At 50.3% G+C, this 21,363-nt stretch overlaps 1 protein-coding gene across 4 annotated transcripts in view; it reads right to left on the bottom strand.

The window, feature by feature from the left end:
* Positions 1–21,363, bottom strand: part of TSPAN12 (tetraspanin 12) — a 435,306-nt gene that overhangs the window by 76,399 nt on the left and 337,544 nt on the right. For all 4 annotated transcript variants that reach the window (XM_077264986.1, XM_077264987.1, XM_077264985.1 and 1 more), the window contains one exon: positions 15,123–15,266. In XM_077264986.1, coding sequence (XP_077121101.1) covers positions 15,123–15,266 — 144 coding nt within the window. The remainder of the gene's footprint in view (positions 1–15,122; positions 15,267–21,363) is intronic.

Here is a 21,363-nt window from a genome sequence, read left to right as displayed (position 1 = left end):
CCATTCCCCTGTCCTGCTGTCAGTCTATTCTTTCTGTTGACCCGGGCCACCAAATCGGACCCAGAGTGACCCGGGCCACCAAATCGGACCCAGAGTGACCCGGGCCACCAAATCGGACCCAGAGTGACCCGGGCCACCAAATCGGACCCAGAGTGACCCGGGCCACCAAATCGGACCCAGAGTGACCCGGCCCACCCCAGAGTGACCCGGGCCACCAAATCGGACCCAGAGTGACCCGGCCCACCCCAGAGTGACCCGGCCCACCCCAGAGTGACCCGGGCCACCAAATCGGACCCAGAGTGACCCGGCCCACCCCAGAGTGACCCGGGCCACCAAATCGGACCCAGAGTGACCCGGGCCACCAAATCGGACCCAGAGTGACCCGGGCCACCAAATCGGACCCAGAGTGACCCGGGCCACCAAATCGGACCCAGAGTGACCCGGGCCACCAAATCGGACCCAGAGTGACCCGGGCCACCAAATCGGACCCAGAGTGACCCGGGCCACCAAATCGGACCCAGAGTGACCCGGGCCACCAAATCGGACCCAGAGTGACCCGGGCCACCAAATCGGGCCCAGAGTGACCCGGGCCACCAAATCGGGCCCAGAGTGACCCGGCCACCAAATCGGACCCAGAGTGACCCGGGCCACCAAATCGGGCCCAGAGTGACCCGGGCCACCAAATCGGACCCAGAGTGACCCGGCCCACCCCAGAGTGACCCGGGCCACCAAATCGGACCCAGAGTGACCCGGGCCACCAAATCGGACCCAGAGTGACCCGGCCCACCAAATCGGACCCAGAGTGACCCGGCCCACCAAATCGGACCCAGAGTGACCCGGCCCACCAAATCGGACCCAGAGTGACCCGGGCCACCAAATCGGACCCAGAGTGACCCGGGCCACCAAATCGGACCCAGAGTGACCCGGGCCACCAAATCGGACCCAGAGTGACCCGGGCCACCAAATCGGACCCAGAGTGACCCGGGCCACCAAATCGGACCCAGAGTGACCCGGGCCACCAAATCGGACCCAGAGTGACCCGGGCCACCAAATCGGACCCAGAGTGACCCGGGCCACCAAATCGGACCCAGAGTGACACGGGCCACCAAATCGGACCCAGAGTGACCCGGGCCACCAAATCGGACCCAGAGTGACCCGGGCCACCAAATCGGACCCAGAGTGACCCGGGCCACCAAATCGGACCCAGAGTGACCCGGGCCACCAAATCGGACCCAGAGTGACCCGGGCCACCAAATCGGACCCAGAGTGACCCGGGCCACCAAATCGGACCCAGAGTGGCCTCAACCCTGAGGGGCTACAACTACCAAACCAGCGCCTGAGGGGCACCCAAGTGTGAAAGTCTTGCAGGGGCAGCCCGGGCACCATTCCAAAGCACTATCTGTAGTTCCTTCAGGAAATACCCATCTAGTTTTTCTTATTATTCAGTCCGCACGTAATGCGGCCCGAACCGCTAAACTCACGGACTCCAGTGAGGTGTCATTTCGAAGCCAGCGTTCCTGAGAGGTGTGCTAAGTATTTTTCGTGTCGATCGGATTTGTAGTTTTGGCGCAATTTGCGTTTGAAAAAAGGGTCCCAATGCGTTTCAATAGGGAAATTTCCCCATACGTTTATAATGGGGCTGGTTTCTGAGGCAATTTCTAAAAATAACTGCCAACTGCCAGCTGGCTGATTAGCTCATTGATATGCGCAGTCAGACACAGTTACTATGCCAACACCTATGAACTCTACATCAGCCCACCAGGTCACAAGTTTTGTCAGATATCAGCTCTTAAAGTGACAGTACAGCACAATTCCAAAGCACTATCTGTAGTCTTATTATTATTATTACCAGATGGTGGCCCGATTCTAACGCATCGGGTATTCTAGAATATGTATGTCCACGAAGTATATTGCACAGCCGCGCAGTATACAGCGCAGAGCCGCGCAGTCTCCAGCGCAGAGCCACGCAGTCTCCAGCGCAGAGCCGCGCAGTATACAGCGCAGAGCCGCGCAGTATACAGCACAGAGCCGCGCAGTATACAGCGCAGAGCCGCGCAGTCTCCAGCTCAGAGCCGCGCAGTATACAGCGCAGAGCCGCGCAGTCTACAGCGCAGAGCCGCGCAGTCTACAGCGCAGAGCTGCGCAGTCTACAGCGCAGAGCCGCGCAGTCTCCAGCGCAGAGCCGCGCAGTATACAGCGCAGAGCCGCGCAGTCTCCAGCGCAGAGCCGCGCAGTCTCCAGCGCAGAGCCGCGCAGTCTCCAGCGCAGAGCCGCGCAGTATACAGCGCAGAGCCGCGCAGTATACAGCGCAGAGCCCCGCAGTCTCCAGCGCAGAGCCGCGCAGTATACAGCGCAGAGCCGCGCAGTATACAGCGCAGAGCCGCGCAGTCTCCAGCGCAGATCCGCGCAGTCTCCAGCGCAGAGCCGCGCAGTATACAGCGCAGAGCAGCGCAGAATACAGCGCAGAGCCGCGCAGTATACAGCGCAGAGCCGCGCAGTCTACAGCGCAGAGTCGCGCAGTATACAGCGCAGAGCCGCGCAGTCTCCAGCGCAGAGCCGCGCAGTCTCCAGCGCAGAGCCGCGCAGTATACAGCGCAGAGCCGCGCAGTCTCCAGCGCAGAGCCGCGCAGTATACAGCGCAGAGCCGCGCAGTATACAGCGCAGAGCCCCGCAGTATACAGCGCAGAGCCCCGCAGTATACAGCGCAGAGCCGCGCAGTATACAGCGCAGAGCCCCGCAGTCTCCAGCGCAGAGCCGCGCAGTCTCCAGCGCAGAGCCGCGCAGTCTCCAGCGCAGAGCCGCGCAGTCTCCAGCGCAGAGCCGCGCAGTATACAGCGCAGAGCCGCGCAGTATACAGCGCAGAGCCCCGCAGTCTCCAGCGCAGAGCCGCGCAGTATACAGCGCAGAGCCGCGCAGTATACAGCGCAGAGCCGCGCAGTCTCCAGCGCAGATCCGCGCAGTCTCCAGCGCAGAGCCGCGCAGTATACAGCGCAGAGCAGCGCAGAATACAGCGCAGAGCCGCGCAGTATACAGCGCAGAGCCGCGCAGTCTACAGCGCAGAGTCGCGCAGTATACAGCGCAGAGCCGCGCAGTCTCCAGCGCAGAGCCGCGCAGTCTCCAGCGCAGAGCCGCGCAGTATACAGCGCAGAGCCGCGCAGTCTCCAGCGCAGAGCCGCGCAGTATACAGCGCAGAGCCGCGCAGTATACAGCGCAGAGCCCCGCAGTATACAGCGCAGAGCCCCGCAGTATACAGCGCAGAGCCGCGCAGTATACAGCGCAGAGCCGCGCAGTATACAGCGCAGAGCCGCGCAGTATACAGCGCAGAGTAGCCCCGCCCACCGAATCGGACCCTGAGGGGCCCCGCCCACCAAATCGGACCCAGAGTGACCCCGCCCACCAAATCGGACCCAGAGTGACCCGGCCCACGAAATCGGACCCAGAGTGACCCGGCCCACCAAATCGGACCCAGAGTGACCCGGGCCACCAAATCGGACCCAGAGTGACCCGGGCCACCAAATCGGACCCAGAGTGACCCGGGCCACCAAATCGGACCCAGAGTGACCCGGGCCACCAAATCGGACCCAGAGTGACCCGGGCCACCAAATCGGACCCAGAGTGATCCGGCCCACCAAATCGGACCCTGAGGGGCCCCGCCCACCAAATCGGACCCAGAGTGACCCTGCCCACCAAATCGGACCCTGAGGGGCCCCGCCCACCAAATCGGACCCAGAGTGACCCGGCCCACCAAATCGGACCCAGAGTGACCCGGCCCACCAAATCGGACCCAGAGTGACCCGGGCCACCAAATCGGACCCAGAGTGACCCGGGCCACCAAATCGGACCCAGAGTGACCCGGCCCACCAAATCGGACCCAGAGTGTTGTGAATCTGCTTTTGGGCTCCTTCTGGTGGTGGCTAGTGGTACTGGTGACTCGGGTGTGTTTTCTTTCTCAGTTCACCTGTTTTCATCAGTAGTGGGGAGTTCCTATTTATTCCTGCTCTTCAGTCATTGCCTTGCCGGCCATCAATGTAACCAGAGCCTTTCTGTTACATGTTCCTGCTCCTAGACTACTGATCAGCTAAGTTGGACTCTTAGTCCTAAGTTTGTTTGCATTTTTTGTTCCAGCTTACAGTTATATAATTCTCTGTAGCTGGAAGCTCTTGTGGGCTGAAATTACCACTCCGGTGTCATGAGTTGACACATGAGTCTTAAAGTAATTTCAGGATGGTATTTTAAAAGGGTTTTCAGCTGACCGTGCAGTTCCCTTTTGTATCTTTCTACTATCTAGTAAGCGGACCTCGCTTTGCTGAACCTACCTTCATACTGCGTATGTCTTTTCCTCTGAACTCACCGTCAATATATGTGGGGGGCTTCTGTCTCCTTTTCGGGGGAATTTCCCTAGAGGTAAGCTAGGTCTGTTTTTTCCTCTACTAGGGTTAGTTAGTCCTCCGGCTGGCGAGAGACGTCTAGGGATAAAACGTAGGCACGCCCCCCGGCCACTATTAGTTGTGTGGTAGGTTTAGCTCACGGTCAGCTCGAGATTCCATCACCCAAGAGCTCGTCCGTTATTTATGTGTCCTGACGTTCCCCTGCCATTGGGAACCATGACACCAGAGTGACCCGGCCCACCAAATCGGACCAAGAGTGAACCGGGCCACCAAATCGGACCCAGAATGACCAGGCCCACCAAATCGGACCCAGAGTGACCCGGGCCACCAAATCTGACCCAGAGTGACCCGGCCCACCAAATCGGACCCAGAGTGACCCGGCCCACCAAATCGGACCCAGAGTGACCCGGCCCACCAAATCGGACCCAGAGTGACCCGACCCACCAAATCGGACCCAGAGGGACCCGGCCCACCAAATCGGACCCAGAGTGACCCGGCCCACCAAATTGGACCCAGAGTGACCCGGGCCACCAAATCGGACCCAGAGTGACCCGGGCCACCAAATCGGACCCAGAGTGACCCGGGCCACCAAATCGGACCCAGAATGACCCGGGCCACCAAATCGGACCCAGAGTGACCCGGGCCACCAAATCGGACCCAGAGTGACCCGGGCCACCAAATCGGACCCAGAGTGACCCGGGCCACCAAATCGGACCCAGAGTGACCCGGGTCACCAAATAGGACCCAGAGTGACTTGGCATACCAAATCGGACCCAGAGTGACCCGGGCCACCAAATCGGACCCAGAGTGACCCGGGCCACCAAATCGGACCCAGAGTGACCCGGGCCACCAAATCGGACCCAGAATGACCCGGGCCACCAAATCGGACCCAGAATGACCCGGGCCACCAAATCAGACCCAGAGTGACCCGGGCCACCAAATCGGACCCAGAGTGACCCGGGCCACCAAATCGGACCCAGAGTGACCCGGGCCACCAAATCGGACCCAGAGTGACCCGGGCCACCAAATCGGACCCAGAGTGACCCGGCCCACCAAATCGGACCCAGAGTGACCCGGGCCACCAAATCGGACCCAGAGTGACCCGGGCCACCAAATCGGACCCAGAGTGACCCGGGCCACCAAATCGGACCCAGAGTGACCCGGGCCACCAAATCGGACCCAGAGTGACCCGGGCCACCAAATCGGACCCAGAGTGACCCGGGCCACCAAATCGGACCCAGAGTGACCCGGGCCACCAAATCGGACCCAGAGTGACCCGGGCCACCAAATCGGACCCAGAGTGACCCGGCCCACCAAATCGGACCCAGAGTGGCCTCAACCCTGAGGGGCTACAACTACCAAACCAGCGCCTGAGGGGCACCCAAGTGTGAAAGTCTTGCAGGGGCAACCCGGGCACCATTCCAAAGCACTATCTGTAGTTCCTTCAGGAAATACCCATCTAGTTATAGTGCTTTGGAACAAAGCACTATACTGTTATTCCACCGTGGTAAACTTCTTATTATAGTGCTTTGGAACAAAGCACTATACTGTTATTCCACCGTGGTAAACTTCTTATTCTTATTATTATTATTCAGTCCGCACGTAATGCGGCCCGAACCGCTAAACTCACAGACTCCAGTGAGGTGTCATTTCGAAGCCAGCGTTCCTGAGAGGTGTGCTAAGTATTTTTCGTGTCGATCGGATTTGTAGTTTTGGCGCAATTTGCGTTTGAAAAAAGTGTCTCAATGCATTTCAATAGGGAAATTTTCCAATACGTTTATAATGGGCCTGATTTCTGAGGCAATTTCTAAAAATAACTGCCACCTGGCTGATTAGCTCATTGATATGCGCAGTGAGACCCAGTTACTATGCCAACGCCTATAAACTCTACCAGCCCACCAGGTCACAAGTTTTGTCAGATAATATCAGCTCTTAAAGTGACAGTACAGCACAATTACAAAGCACTATCTGTAGTCTTATCATTATTGCCCCGCTCACCAAATCGGACCCAGCCCACCAAATCGGACCAGAGTGCCCCCGCTTGCCAAATCGGACCCAGAGTGCCCCCGCCTGCCAAATCGGACCCAGAGTGGCGCCGCCCATCAAGTCGGACCCAGAGTGGCGCCGCCCGCCAAATCGGACCCAGAGTGGTGCCGCCCGCCAAATCGGACCCAGAGTGGCGCCGCCCGCCAAATCGGACCCAGAGTGGCGCCGCCCGCCAAATCGGACCCAGAGTGGCGCCGCCCGCCAAATCGGACCCAGAGTGGCGCCGCCCGCCAAATCGGACCCAGAGTGGCGCCGCCCGCCAAATCGGACCCAGAGTGGCGCCGCCCGCCAAATCGGACCCAGAGTGGCGCCGCCCGCCAAATCGGACCCAGAGTGGCGCCGCCCGCCAAATCGGACCCAGAGAGGCGCCGCCCGCCAAATCGGACCCAGAGTGGCGCCGCCCGCAAAATCGGACCCAGAGTGGCGCCGCCCGCAAAATCGGACCCAGAGTGGCGCCGCCCGCCAAATCGGACCCAGAGTGACCCGGGCCGCCAAAGCGGACCCAGAGTGACCCGGCCCGCCAAATCGGACCCAGAGTGACCCGGCCCGCCAAATCGGACCCAGAGTGACCCGGCCCGCCAAATCGGACCCAGAGTGACCCGGCCCGCCAAATCGGACCCAGAGTGACCCGGCCCACCAAATCGGACCCAGAGTGACCCGGCCCGCCAAATCGGACCAAGAGTGGCGCCGCCCGCCAAGTCGGACCCAGAGTGGCGCCGCCCGCCAAGTCGGACCCAGAGTGGCGCCGCCCGCCAAGTCGGACCCAGAGTGGCGCCGCCCGCCAAGTCGGACCCAGAGTGGCGCCGCCCGCCAAGTTGGACCCAGAGTGGCGCCGCCCGCCAAGTTGGACCCAGAGTGGCGCCGCCCGCCAAGTCGGACCCAGAGTGGCGCCGCCCGTCAAATCGGACCCAGAGTGGCGCCGCCCGTCAAATCGGACCCAGAGTGACCCGGGCCACCAAATCGGACCCAGAGTGACCCGGGCCACCAAATCGGACCCAGAGTGACCCGGGCCACCAAATCGGACCCAGAGTGACCCGGGCCACCAAATCGGACCCAGAGTGACCCGGGCCACCAAATCGGACCCAGAGTGACCCGGGCCACCAAATCGGACCCAGAGTGACCCGGGCCACCAAATCGGACCCAGAGTGACCCGGGCCACCAAATCGGACCCAGAGTGACCCGGGCCACCAAATCGGACCCAGAGTGACCCGGGCCACCAAATCGGACCCAGAGTGACCCGGGCCACCAAATCGGACCCAGAGTGACCCGGACCACCAAATCGGACCCAGAGTGACCCGGCCCGCCAAATCGGACCCAGAGTGACCCGGCCCACCAAATCGGACCCAGAGTGGCGCCGCCCGCAAAGTCGGACCCAGAGTGGCGCCGCCCGCCAAGTCGGACCCAGAGTGGCGCCGCCCGCCAAGTCGGACCCAGAGTCTCGCCGCCCATCAAGTCGGACCCAGAGTGGCGCCGCCCGCCAAGTCGGACCCAGAGTGGCGCCGCCCGCCAAATCGGACCCAGAGTGGCGCCGCCCGCCAAATCGGACCCAGAGTGGCGCCGCCCGCCAAATCGGACCCAGAGTGGCGCCGCCCGCCAAATCGGACCCAGAGTGGCGCCGCCCGCCAAATCAGACCCAGAGTGGCGCTGCCCGCCAAATCAGACCCAGAGTGGCGCCGCCCGCCAAATCGGACCCAGAGTGGCGCCGACCGCCAAATCGGACCCAGAGAGGCGCCGCCAGCCAAATCGCACCCAGAGTGGCGCCGCCCGCAAAATCGGACCCAGAGTGGCGCCGCCCACAAAATCGGACCCAGAGTGGCGCCGCCCGCCAAATCGGACCCAGAGTGACCCGGGCCGCCAAATCGGACCCAGAGTGACCCGGCCCGCCAAATCGGACCCAGAGTGACCCGGCCCGCCAAATCGGACCCAGAGTGACCCGGCCCGCCAAATCGGACCCAGAGTGACCCGGGCCCGCCAAATCGGACCCAGAGTGACCCGGCCTACCAAATCGGACCCAGAGTGACCCGGGCCACCATATCGGACCCAGAGTGACCCGGGCCACCAAATCGGACCCAGAGTGACCCGGCCTACCAAATCGGACCCAGAGTGGCGCCGCCCGCCAAATCGGACCCAGAGTGGGCTCAACCCTGAGGGGCTACAACTACCAAACCAGCGCCTGAGGGGCACCCAAGTGTGAAAGTCTTGCAGGGGCAGCCCGGGCACCATTCCAAAGCACTATCTGTAGTTCCTTCAGGAAATACCCATCTAGTTATTATTATTATTCTTCTCCGCATTTTCCGCAATTAATGCGGGCCGAACCGCTCGGCGCAGAGACCCCGTTCAGGCGGCGTTTCGAAGGCCTCGGTGGGGACAGGTGTGCTATGACTTTTATAGTCGATCCGATATGTAGATTTTATTTAAATCGCATTTTTTTAAAAAAAATTCCCATAGGAAATAATGGCGAACTTTCCATTACCCCCAACTTGACCTTCCAAAGATGGCAGCTATGCAAATGTACGGTGTCCATTTTAGGACATGATCATTTATCAAAGTCAAACATCAGAATAAAGTGACTATGACACCCTCTCGTCCCGTGTGTGAAAAATAAGTGCCCCCCCGGCCCCGTGTGTGAAAAGTAAGTGCGCCCCCGGCCCCGTGTGCAAAAGTAAGTGCGCCCCCGGCCCCGTGTGCAAAAGTAAGTGCGCCCCCGGCCCCGTGTGCAAAAGTAAGTGCGCCCCCGGCCCCGTGTGCAAAAGTAAGTGCGCCCCCGGCCCCGTGTGCAAAAGTAAGTGCGCCCCCGGCCCCGTGTGCAAAAGTAAGTGCGCCCCTGGCCCCGTGTGCAAAAGTAAGTGCGCCCCCGGCCCCGTGTGCAAAAGTAAGTGCGCCCCCGGCCCCGTGTGCACAAGTAAGTGCGCCCCCGGCCCCATGTGCACAAGTAAGTGCGCCCCCGGCCCCGTGTGCAAAAGTAAGTGCGCCCCCGGCCCCGTGTGCAAAAGTAAGTGCGCCCCCGGCCCCGTGTGCAAAAGTAAGTGCGCCCCCGGCCCCGTGTGCAAAAGTAAGTGTGCCCCCGGCCCCGTGTGCACAAGTAAGTGCGCCCCCGGCCCCATGTGCACAAGTAAGTGCGCCCCCGGCCCCGTGTGCAAAAGTAAGTGCGCCCCCGGCCCCGTGTGCAAAAGTAAGTGCGCCCCCGGCCCCGTGTGCAAAAGTAAGTGCGCCCCCGGCCCCGTGTGCAAAAGTAAGTGCGCCCCCGGCCCCATGTGCAAAAGTAAGTGCGCCCCGGTCCCGGGTGTGCAAAAGTAAGTGCGCCCCGGCCCCGGGTGTGGAAAAGTAAGTGCTCCCCTGGTCCCGGGTGTGGAAAAGTAAGTGGCCCCCCTGTCCCGTGTGTGAAAAGTGCTGCTGTAAAGCTGGCAGCGCTGTTCAAGCACCATGTATTTCCTTCAGGAAATGCCCATCTAGTTTAATTTGCAATATATTATGGGAAGTTCCTAGGGCATTGTGGGTAAGCCACTATTTGTGTGTTACAGTCCTGTGTTTATCAATGTATTTGCTGTACTAAGTAGGCAATCATCAGTTTGTATTACCTCATGTTACTTGTGTATTAGCTCATGTTACCTGTGTATTGCAGACTGTGTTTTCTGCTCTATGCAGTTACATATTTGGAAATGCTCCTGTTATTGCATCCCATAGTTTCACCCTTTCCTGTTACATCTACAAGCAATAAAAGAAGGTTACAACTTTACAGCCTCTTTTTCTTAAAGACAGGGGGTTTAACTACATGCAGGGCCAGCGTTAGGGGCAGGCAGACCAGGCAGCTGCCTGGGGCCCCCAGCTAGCGCCAAGTCATTCAGCCGCTATGGGGCCCGTGAGGCAGGGGGCCCGCCTGCCGCCAGCGCCGACTCCCCCGCCGCATTGAACTATACCGGTGTCTGCCTGTACAGTTCAAAGCAATGATGGATGAGAGAGCATCACCTGATGCTCCCTCTCCCATCATTCCCACATCAGAGTTGCACCGTGAGCTATTTGTTTTCTACACATTGCTAGCTTAGGAAAACTCAGTCAGATGACAGAAGGCAAAGTCTAGCAAATAAGGCAGCACACTGCAGCGCTGAAACATGCAAACATGAAACAAGAAAATTGAACTGCATTACTGCACTAGAAATATGAAAAATGAGAGTGTTTAGCGCATAAAAATGGCCAATTTTATGTGTACCTGGTAGCCACTTTACGGCATCTCGCTTATACCAGGTCCTACACTTTCCTTTCCTCACTGAGAATAAACGTCTCCATCTGAATGGATACCTGTGAAAACCTCTTCTTAGACTACATTCTCTCTCTCTGTGGAGGGGTATTGGACCTGTTGCAATTAAAACACCTGTGGCTAGGAGGCGGAGTGCTCGGTCAGAAGGCTAAATAATACATTTGAAAAAACTGACCGTCACATCCAAACATAGACTAAGTGTGAACAGGTGCTGAACCTAGAGTCACCAACTCTTATACAGTCAAGCAAATAAGGCAGCACACTGCAGAGCTGAAACATGCAAACATGAAACAAATGAAGACGTTTACGTCAGATGGAGACATTTATTCTCTGCTTGACTGTATAAGAGTTGGTGACTCTAGGTTCAGCACCTGTTCACACTTAGTCTATGTTTGGATGTGACGGTCAGTTTTTTCAAATTTCAGAAAGCAAAGTCTGTCATGAGAAGCAATATTAGATGAAAATCAGATCCCTAAACCGATGAAAATTGGCCCATGTTTGTTATAAAAAAACGGATGTATGAATTCAGCCTAACATTTTCCCATCTGGTCCAACATAAAAGTTGTAGCTGGGTGTAATTCTCAAACTGGTTTCACATAAATCAGTTTATTTTTTTTTCTATTCTTGAATCAGACACTATATTACTGCTCGAGCATTCATAGCCGGAAAGAAAAATTTAGCATTCAAAGCTGTTTGATCTGGAACAGTCCTAGGAACAACTAATGTGCCAATATCCGGAAATGATCCAATAGAAAATGTAATAATATCAGGCATCGGATCCCTTTGTTGTTTCTGTATCACAGCAGAAGTATAAATTAAACACTGACTGGACAAATATATATGTGAACTAAGCCTTATTACTACACTTCACCCTTAGTATGAACTAGTTGTGATCTAAACATAGTACCGGTTAGTGATGAGCGAAAATGAACAGTAAGGTTCATGGTCCATACCAGGAAACCTAGTGTCTGTGCACGGACTCTGAATATGGACTTCTCACGGACATCCGAGTTACTGATCGGGTTCGGCCGCACGGACAAAGCTTGTTGAGAAGCTGCAGTGCAGCCAATCAACAAGCTTTCCCAGTGTGGGCACTTCCGTCCTCATCATGGTCATGCCAAATATTGGTGATTGGCCGATGCAACATGTAAAAAAAAAAAAAAAAAAATTTAAAAGAAAATAGGGTCCCCTCTATTTTTGATAACAAGCGCAGGTTAAGCAGACAGCTGGGGCTGCTATTCTCAGGCTGGGAAGATATTTGGCCTTCACCAGCCTAGAAATAGCATCTTGCAGCCACCCTAGAAAAGAGCATCCATTAGATGCACTAATTCTGGCTCTTTCTGCTTGTTCTGGTGCGTTGGCAAGCAGGGTGATATTTTGGAATTTATGTTAGCTGTGGAATGTCCGCTGACATCAAGCCCAGAGGTTTGTATTAGGGCAGCGTTTATCAGACATCCCCAATAACCCATTAAGTGAGTAATTTAAAAGAAGACAGAAAACAAAATACTTTAATTGACAGTAGTAGTCATCAGCTGGCACCTGACTGGCGGTAAACTTGTCACCGCCGGTCACAATCGCTGGCTGACATGCTGTCCTCTGCCTGACAGCGTGGTAACCACGATACCCAGTAGCTGTGACTGGTGGTGGTTTCCGTAAGGTCACAACTGATAAGAATGCTGTTTCCCACGCTGTCACACAGAAGACACCATGGGAACCGCTAGCTGTGCATTCCCCCCATTCACTTGAAAGGGGTTCGAGAGCAAGTTCAGGTACAGTTCTGGTACCCAAACCAATTTTTTTTTTATAGTACGTAGTTTGCCGAGTATCACCTAAGTGCAGCACTTAAGGGTTAAAATTGTAAAATGATGTATACAGACTGCACCATGTCATCTATAGCCATCACACGCTAATCAACGTCTATCTATTCTTCCTTCAGGTATGTCGCCCAGCTTTTCAAACTCTGTGATAACTCTTACTTCTTTTGCATGTATTTACTTGGTATGTTTCTAAACTGACCACAGAACTACCCCCTCCTCACTTTTCTTTATGACCTCCTTTGTTTGTTCTGCTGGTGATGTATCCTGCATCTGGCTCTATTCCAATGATCTGATAATGATGAGAACAGGCCTCTCCCCTCTGTTTCACACCTGAATGCATTGTTAACAAATATATTGTGACGAGTACATCTGCATGACGTATTCTGCTGAGCATCACCTAAGTGCAGTACTTAAGCATACTGCAATGAATTAGAACTAGAAGGGAACAGAATTCATAGTGGAAAGAAACAGAAACATTGTTTACTGTGAGTATCACCCCTATAGTCTTCCATTTCCTACTAACACCCCTAATCCCTACACCTAGTAAATGATCTGGCCATCTTTCCCTCCATCCTTCCCATCCATATTACCTCCTCCTCAAAACTGTTGCTCAACATAATCCTCTGTTTCCAAACACAGGCAGCTATCTCATGCCCTCTCCTGATCCCACCTAACACTTTTTCTGCTCCTCCTCACTGACAACAATATCTCTCCAAATCCTGGTCCCTCTTAACATCCCCACAGTCATTTCTACCTCCCATCCACGATCTATCACAAATTTCAGCAAACTTTCTAATCTTATAACCATTTCCCAAGCCCCCGCTTCTACAGTTCCTCTAACAGTAGCTCTATGGAACGTTCGCTCTGTCTGCAACAAACTTTCCTACATCCATGATATTTTAATTACTAACAAACGTTCCTTTCTCGGAATCACTGAAACCTGGCTCACCCCATCTGTCACAGACTCTCCGGCTGCACTTTCTTGTGGTTGCTTCCACCTTTCCCACACACCCCACCCCAGCAATAAGCATGGTGGAGGAGCTGGCTTTCTCCTGTCAGATAACTGATTCTGCACCCACATTTCACTGCCACCCTCTGTTACCCTCCCTTCTTTTGAAGTGCACTGGGTCCGCATCTACTCCACCTTCAACTGGCTGTCATTTACCGCTCCCCCAGGGCCAACAACCACCTTCTTTGAACACTTCACCACATAGCGACTTCATTTTCTTTCCACTAACATCCTCACTATCATCATGGGTGACTTCAACATCCCCACTGACACTTCCCATTTAGCTGTCTCTGAGCTTCTCTCACTTCCTTCTTCGGCCTCGCTCAATGGTCTTCCGCAGCCACTTAAAAAGAGGGCCACACACTGGACATCATCTTCACCCACCTCTGTTCCCTATCTAACCTCTCTAACTCACCTCTCCCTCTTTCTGACCAAAACCTACATATATTCTCTTCTAGGTGCACAATCCTCACTCCCCAAACTTGCACATCCTCGCAAAAATCTCAAACACCTTGATCTATACTCACTCTCTGAATCTCTTTTCTACATTTACTGGTTGCACTAGTTGTCATATAGACTATGCTATTATCTTGTAGGGAATGTATGACATATTTTTACTATTTTTACTAGAGTCGGTGCAAATTGATTCGCAGGACCCAGTTTATTGACCATGTCAGTACTCTGTGGTCGGTAAACGGGAGCTCTGAGAATCGTTTTTTACCTCATGGCATATGCAGATTCTCTTTAGATTAGATGGCCTTGCATAGTCCTCATTGCTGCATGACACACGTGACATTGCGCACAGCCTTCTAATCAAAAGAACAGCAGCGGATACCTATGTCAGTGGTGTATCTTGTTATACCTGCCTCCAGCTATATAATAGATGTCAAGTTGAAAAAAAAATCACCAAAAATGGTAAATATATTAGTTTTATAGAACCTGATTTATAATAAGGTATTTGGACAATATTAACATTAAGAATAGAGAATACACTGCGCCCAGGGATGTACAATTTCATAATGATCCTTTTGATGCATGAAAATTTCAGGATAGCTGCACATACAAAAAACTGAAAATTTCAGACCACAAATACATAGCAAACTCCGATAGAACACAAGTGAATTGGGTTAGAATTTTTTTTGTGGCACATTTGATACACTTTTAAGGTGTGGCTTAAAGGAAAAAGAGTGTAGCTTAAAATGCAGCAACAGGCACCATGTTTTGTAAAAAATTTAGGAGCAAAAAAATAGCATACACCAACTAAGACATGGTGTTAAGTTAGAGAAAAGTCTCTACAGAGGCATCAAATTTATTATCCAGCTTGAGTCCCTGTTCTAAATCTGTTGCATTTTCAGAGTGCCGTGTCAAGGATTGCACTGTCTCAATATGAGACAGGATTAGAAAATCTGCCCCCCATTTGTCAAGGAGGCTTAAAAAGTATCACATAACATTCAGGGCAGGAAGTACAATTTTTAGTAATACTTCTTGATACTAAATAGAAAATGAATTTTGCATCTAAATTTTTGCATCTGCTATCCGTATGGTCAATAAAATAACATAAAAAAAGAAATGTCAAACATGTAAAAAAAAGTTGAATAAATCTGTACCTCTTGATACAAATCACTGAGATCTCCATGATGAGCTTGTTTGGAGCAACCAGCGTATTCTTTCACACAGCAGGAATCAGGGGGCCAATCCATCTCTGTCATCTCCAGCCAGTCTGTTAGGTATACCACTCCGCAGCACCTGAACTTTTTAAAAACAAAAGCATACTATGATTAATCTCTAACGTAATTCACGGACCATAAGAGAGGAACTGCAAGCAATCACAATTCTCTAAAAAGCTCAATCTTGCCATGTATTGACAAAGCCATTATGCATAATAGTAGCATTTTATTCTTAAGTAATGCATACACATAGACAGTCATAAATTAGACAAATCTTTTCTCTAACTCAGCCGCCAGATCCTGGCAGTGCCTTCATCACACCTTATTTGCTTTATTATTTAAATAAAAATTGAGGCATGATTAATGAGACGAAGCACATCATCCTTTACCCAGGGCTGATAGCTATTGAAGTTATTGTTGACCAAGTGTGAAAAGTGAAACATTATACCTCTGTGCTAGGAGAATAATGGATTATACAATGATTCATGGTACAATTAAAGATCTTTCTTGTTGTTCAGGCTTGTACTTACAATAGCTATACAAGTCTAAAAATATCATAATACTCGCAGATTTTCATAGATATAAGTTAAAGCGTACCTCTAATTACAATTAGAGCCCACTAAAAAAAATTACAACTCGTTCGGCAATTCTAGACATAATGCAGAAGAAATTTGTTTTTGGTGAAAATGTGTCTTTTAAGGTTTTCATGCCTGTTAAGTCAGTGGGGTCTACACTGTATGATGTCAGGGCATGGAACATACAGGAAGCTGCATGTAAAATATAGTACAAATTTTAAAGGGAACCTGACAGTGGATACATGATGCCCGATCCACTAGCAATATGTATCAGACAGATACAAATTTCAGCCATGTATGTTTGGCTCTGGAACACTGCACCAAAAATATACTTTAAAAGCCGGGAATCGAGCCATATCGTTGACTTGTTGGAATATTGGGTCTCCAGCGGCTCCTCTCCACTTGCTACCAATGCTAGGTCTGCCTCCATACATACGAGCAGGGAGCGACCCATTACTCAAGGGGAGCGTGTGCGGAGACCGGCCTTCTCGACTACTCACTTGTGCAGCTTTGTTCCTGGCCGACCTTTAAACCACAGGGTTTAAGAGTCAAACATACATGGCTGAAATCACACAGCCAGTGTCTAAAACATGCTGCCTGTCGATCGGGCAGCATGTGTCAGCTGTCAGGTTCCCTTTAACAAATCAAGAATTTGTAGTTTTTTCCTTTCATTTTTCCAAAAGCAATAACTTATTTTTCCATCAAAATAGAAGCATGAGGGCTTGATTTTTCAATGGATGAGTTACAGTTTTGAATCAGTTGACAGGTTCTCTTTAACATATTCAATGTAAACCATGAATGAACAATGAAACCAAGAAAAAAAAAAATCAAGCACAAGATTTTAAAATAGGTGTGTTCGAATTCAGCCACAAGGTTATTAAGTTATTTATTAGGCCAGGCCATGATGTTAGTATGGCTTGCGACTGGTGTTCCAATTCAACTTAAAAAGTGTAAGATAGGGTTTGGGTCAAAGCTACATGTAGGACACCTAATTTCTTGAGTTTGGCTGAAAGACTTTATGCACATTCATGCTGGAAAGGAAAAAAGGCCCTCCTCAAACTCTTGCAAGTTTGAAGCATGGAAATATCTAAGATCAATGAGTCTCTATTTTCAGCTGGCTTTTGGCCATTTCACAGGTGTATATTGGGAGTATTCTCTGAAGACCTCGAACAGAAGCTTCCCTTCAACATAGGGCACTCTGTAGTCATTCAGTGATATGTGTCACTAGAATAAGCATCTCTATATATTGAAAAAATGTATATCAATCCATACCTGCAAAGTGTAAGGCTAAAGGACATATTCAGCATATGCTCTTTGCATAGGGGGCCCACGGAAAAGGAAAATAGTTTAACAAACATTGCAGAAATGAGATGTGCCTTAGTATACTGTAGAATTAAAACTGCCTATTGCTGCAAATAAGTGGCCTAGACCAAATCCTGGAAAACAGACTCTACCAAATTTCCCAGCAGGCAATAAACTTCTCCTACTTTTATCTAATTACTATGCCACTAAGAGATAAAGACAAGGTTGTTCGGAGTTTAAATTTTAAAGCCAAATTTCCATTTCCTTCTGCTCTCAGATCAAAGGTCTGACATGACTAATCTCTACTTAGTTTTCGATGACTAGTTGTTAGGCACTGTATCACTAGCAGTGAGACATGATAAGCTAAGGTCAAGGCTGGATTAGCTTTCTGCTGACAGCAGAGAAGAAAAATTCCTGCCCAGAAGTCAAATCATGCTTTCACCAATTTCAATGTTCAATATTAATAAGATTTTCTAAAATTAAATTTAGGCACAGAATCTCTCTAAGATGTCCAATATGAAAGTACCTTTCTAAATAATTGCAATATTATGCTGTGCACTCACATCTAATATCTGTAACAACAAAGCAATTTTTGAAGGGTACTTCCTCCTAATCTTATTGTTTGGTGAATAGATACAAATGAAATGGGTGTTTTCTGTCCATAACTACTCAATTGTTTACAGATTAATATGAAAGGCTTTATCACGCATCGCAGAAGTAATTGTAGCATAAAGCATTAAAGGATTATTTTCAAGTTTGAAAGTTAAACACGTGGTTAAAATTGTTGGTACCCCTCGTTTAATGACAGAAAAACTCACAATGGTCACAGAAATAACTGAAATGAAAGTCAGACATTGCTTTTCAACCATGCTTCTATAGAATTAAAAAAAAACAACTCATGAAATAGGCCTGGACAGAAATGATGGTACCCCTGAAAATAATGTGACAAAAGGGATATGTAAAATCAAGGTGTGTCCACTAACTAGCATCAAAGTTGTCTACAATCTCGAAATCAGTGAGTGGGCCTGTATATAGAGCTACAGATACTCACTGTGCTGTTTGATGACATGGTGTGTATCACACTCAACATGGACCAGAGGAAGCGAAGGAAAGAGTTGTCTCAGGAGATTAGAAAGAAAATTATAGGCAAACATGTTAAAGGTAAAAGTTATAAGACTTTCTCCAAGCAGCATGATGTTCCTGTGACTACAGTTGCACATATTCAGAAATTTTAGATTTATGGGACTGTAGCCAACCTCCCTGGACATGGCCGCAGGAGGAAAATTGATGACAAATCAAAGAGATGGATAATATGAATGATAACAAAAGAGCCCAGAAAAACTTCTAAACAGACTAAAGGTGAACTTAGAGCTCAAGGAACATCAGTGTGAGATCACGCCATCCGTCGTTGTATGAGCCAAAGTGGACTTCATGGGAGACAACCAAGGAGGACACCATTGTTGAAAAAAAATCATAAAATCCAGACTGGAATTTGCCAAACTACATGTTGACAAGCCACAAAGTTTCTGGGAGAATGTCCTATGGGCAGATGAGACAAAAATTGAACTTTATGGCACGGCACATCAGCTCTATGTTTACAAACAGAAAAATGAAGCATATCAAGAAAAAAACACTGTACCTACTGTGCAACATGGAGGAGGCGCTGTTATGTTCTGGGGCTGATTTGCTGCATCTGGCACAGGGTGTCTAGAATCTGAGCAGGGTACAATGAAATCTCAAGACTATCAAGGGATTGTAGAAAGAAATGTGCTGCCCAGTGTCAGAAAGCTTGGTCTCAGTCGCAGATCATGGGTCTTGCAACAGGATAATGACCCAAAACACACAGCTAAAAACACCCAAGCATAGCTAAGAGGAAAACATTGGACTAGTCTGAAGTAGCCTTCTAAATCCTATTGAGCATCTTAGGAAAGAGCTGGAACATGCCGTCTCGAAAAGGCAACTTTCAAACGCGAGACAACTGGAGCAGATTGCTGTTGCGGAGTGGGCCAAAATATCTGTCGAGAGGTGCAGAAGTCTCATTGACAGTTACAGAAATCGTTTGATTGCAGTGATTGCCTCAAAAGGTTGTGCAACAAAATATCAAGTTAAGAGTACCATCATTTCTGTCCAGACCTATTTTATGAGTTTTATTTTTTTTTTAACCCCTTTCCGACCTGTGACGCCACGTAGGCGTCATAAAAGTCGGTGCCAATCCGACCTGTGACACCGATGTGGCGTCATGGCAGGATCGCAGTCCTGCAGATCGGCTGAAAGGGTTCACTAAAATTTCACCCAACCTGCAGGGACAGGGGGAGTGGTACTTCAGCCCAGGGGGGTGGCTTTGCCCCCACGTGGCTACGATCACTCTGATTGGCTGTTGAAAGTGAAACAGCCAATCAGAGCAATTTGTAATATTTCACCTATGAAAATTGGTGAAATATTACAATCCAGCCATGGCCGATGCTGCGATATCATCGGCCATGGCTGGAGACCGTGTTCTGCCCCCGCCACCGACTGACAGCGGTGATCTGCTTTGCTCTTTTCAGTAGTCCCATCAGACGAGAACCGATTCTTGGGAACATTGGGCACCTCAGTGGTCAAACTCAAAGTGAGCAGGAAGTTACCCCTATCTTCCATGGCGCTCGCATTGACGTCAGAGGACAAATGGATTAGCAGCATCTCTGCGGAAAGTGTGAGGAATATTGTTTTTTTATTTTTTAACTCTTTTGCAGATGACAAGGGTGTCGGTGGAATGGGCGAGTTCTTAAGAATTGTTTAAGATTATTAAAGGAGTGTGTCTTTCAATTAAAGGACTTTATTCTGGTGTGTGTGTTTTCATACAATGTGACTATGGGGTTAGTAATGGAGGCATCTTATTGATGCCTCTCCATTACTAACCTTGGGGCTTGATGTCACCTGACAATATAAAGGTGACATCAACCCCCCCAACTTTCCCCCCACTTGCCACTGCTACAGGGCAAGTGGGAATAGCAAGACTAAGTGCCTGAATTGGTGAATCTTAGAGAAGCTCCTTTTCTTTGGCGGCTGAGAGCTGATGTTTTTAGCCCTGGGGGGCCAGTATCCATGGCCCCTTCCAAGGCTATTAATATCAGCCTGCAGATGTCTGCATAGCTTTTGCTGGTTATTAATTATAGAGGGACCCTACGTCATTTTTTTTTAGGGTCCCCCATTTTAATAGCCAGTAAAGGCTAAGTATACAGCTGTGAGTTGATATTAATAGCCTGGGAAGTTCCATGAGTACTACTCCCTTCCCAGGCTATATACATCGGCCCCCAGCCATCGGCTTTCCCTCTGCTGGTTACGAAAATTATAAGGGAGCCCACGCCATTTTTTTCAGAAAAATTATGTACAGTAAGCTGCACACACACGGTGTATTTCTTGTATGTAATCCATCTATTCTATCCTGTCAGCTCCTGCTGTGATTTTACACTACCTGGCTGTTGAATTACCGGCTTTTCTTCTATGGAGTTTGCCATATATAATTTGCTGAATTGCCGGCTTTTCTTCTATGATTTTACAATAATATATGTATATATCTATATATATAATTGTCTAAGGGTTTTTCTGTCTGTCTGTCTGTTCTGGAAATCCCGCATCTCTGATTGGTCGAGGCCGCCAGGCCTCGACCAATCAGCGATGGGCACAGAATCGACGTAGAAGTCATAATGGTTGCCATGGCGACGATGATGTCATAAAGGTTGCCTCGACCAATCAGCGACGGGCACAGTCTGCCACGAATTCTGGAATCATCATTGTCCATATACTACGGGAACATGCATATTCTAGAATACCCGATGCATTAGAATCGGGCCACAGTCTAGTATATATATATATATATATATATATATATATATATATATATATATATATATATATATATAATATATATATATATTTACATAGATATAAGAATAGCCGTCCATTGAGAAGCGTGGAATGTGTAAAATCACAGCAGGAATCGACAGGATAGCATAGATGGATTACATACAGTAAATACACATAGCTAGATATACAGATGTCTGTGACATACAATTAGTAGTGTGTGTGTGCAGCTTACTGTACATAATTTTTCTATATGTCACTGACATCTATATATCCATGTATTCTATGTGTATATATCTATTCTAACCTGTGATTTTACTGTTGACTTTTTAAACGACACTGATGCGTAAAAATCAGACAGCACTTGCATGACCCAAGTGCTGTGCGATTTTTTCTCGCACCCATAGGTTTTCATTGGCTAGTATCATCCGAGTCTCTGTGACAATCGCAGCATGGTGCAA

Source organism: Ranitomeya variabilis, chromosome 5 (genome assembly GCF_051348905.1).
Source record: "Ranitomeya variabilis isolate aRanVar5 chromosome 5, aRanVar5.hap1, whole genome shotgun sequence".
Lineage (NCBI taxonomy): Eukaryota > Metazoa > Chordata > Amphibia > Anura > Dendrobatidae > Ranitomeya > Ranitomeya variabilis.
The sequence above is the reverse complement of the archived record's forward strand: the minus strand, read 5'-3'. Positions and strand labels throughout refer to the sequence as shown.